General features: G+C 33.5%; 1 protein-coding gene across 1 annotated transcript in view; it reads left to right on the top strand.

Moving 5' to 3' along the window:
- Positions 1–72: 72 nt before the first annotated feature.
- LOC107577921 (cyclin-dependent kinase 16-like) overlaps positions 73–519 on the top strand; it is a gene marked incomplete at both ends in the record, with an annotated part of 24,454 nt that continues 24,007 nt past the window's right edge. Inside the window, one exon of the mRNA XM_016263944.1 lies at positions 73–129. Coding sequence (XP_016119430.1) covers positions 73–129 — 57 coding nt within the window. The remainder of the gene's footprint in view (positions 130–519) is intronic.

Below are 519 nucleotides of genomic sequence, written 5' to 3'. Positions count from 1 at the left end.
CGCATTGCTAACAAAGTCCTATTGATGATACATCTCTTTCCAGCTTATTACTGAGATTTGTTTTCCTTTCAGTCAGAAATCGGATTTGGCAAATTAGAGACGTATGTCAAACTGGACAAAGTGGGAGAGGTGAGATACTGACCATCTCAAATCCTCTGCACACTAGACAATGTTATCACAGTTTGTGAAACAGTTTCAAATGAAATGAATTAAATGCGTGAGTGTTTGACCTTTGAATAGTAGTGTTTAAAATGTTGTAAATGGAGTGGGTTATCCTTATGTTGCCTTGTTTCTTTTGATCATATTGTTAGGAGAATGTGTTAAGACCAGTGTTGGGGAACGTTACTTTTAAAAGTAACGCATTACAATATTGCATTACTCCCTAAAAAAAGTAACTAATTGTGTAATTTTTATGGAACGTAATGCATTATGTTACTTTCGTATTACTTTTTCTCATCTAGCCTGGGATTGCTCGTTTATTTTTAATATAAAGAAGTTCTATTTTTGGCAAATGTATAA

The sequence above is a fragment of the Sinocyclocheilus grahami genome, unplaced genomic scaffold, assembly GCF_001515645.1.
Source record: "Sinocyclocheilus grahami isolate Dianchi unplaced genomic scaffold, SAMN03320097.WGS_v1.1 scaffold7763.1, whole genome shotgun sequence".
Lineage (NCBI taxonomy): Eukaryota > Metazoa > Chordata > Actinopteri > Cypriniformes > Cyprinidae > Sinocyclocheilus > Sinocyclocheilus grahami.
The sequence above is the reverse complement of the archived record's forward strand: the minus strand, read 5'-3'. Positions and strand labels throughout refer to the sequence as shown.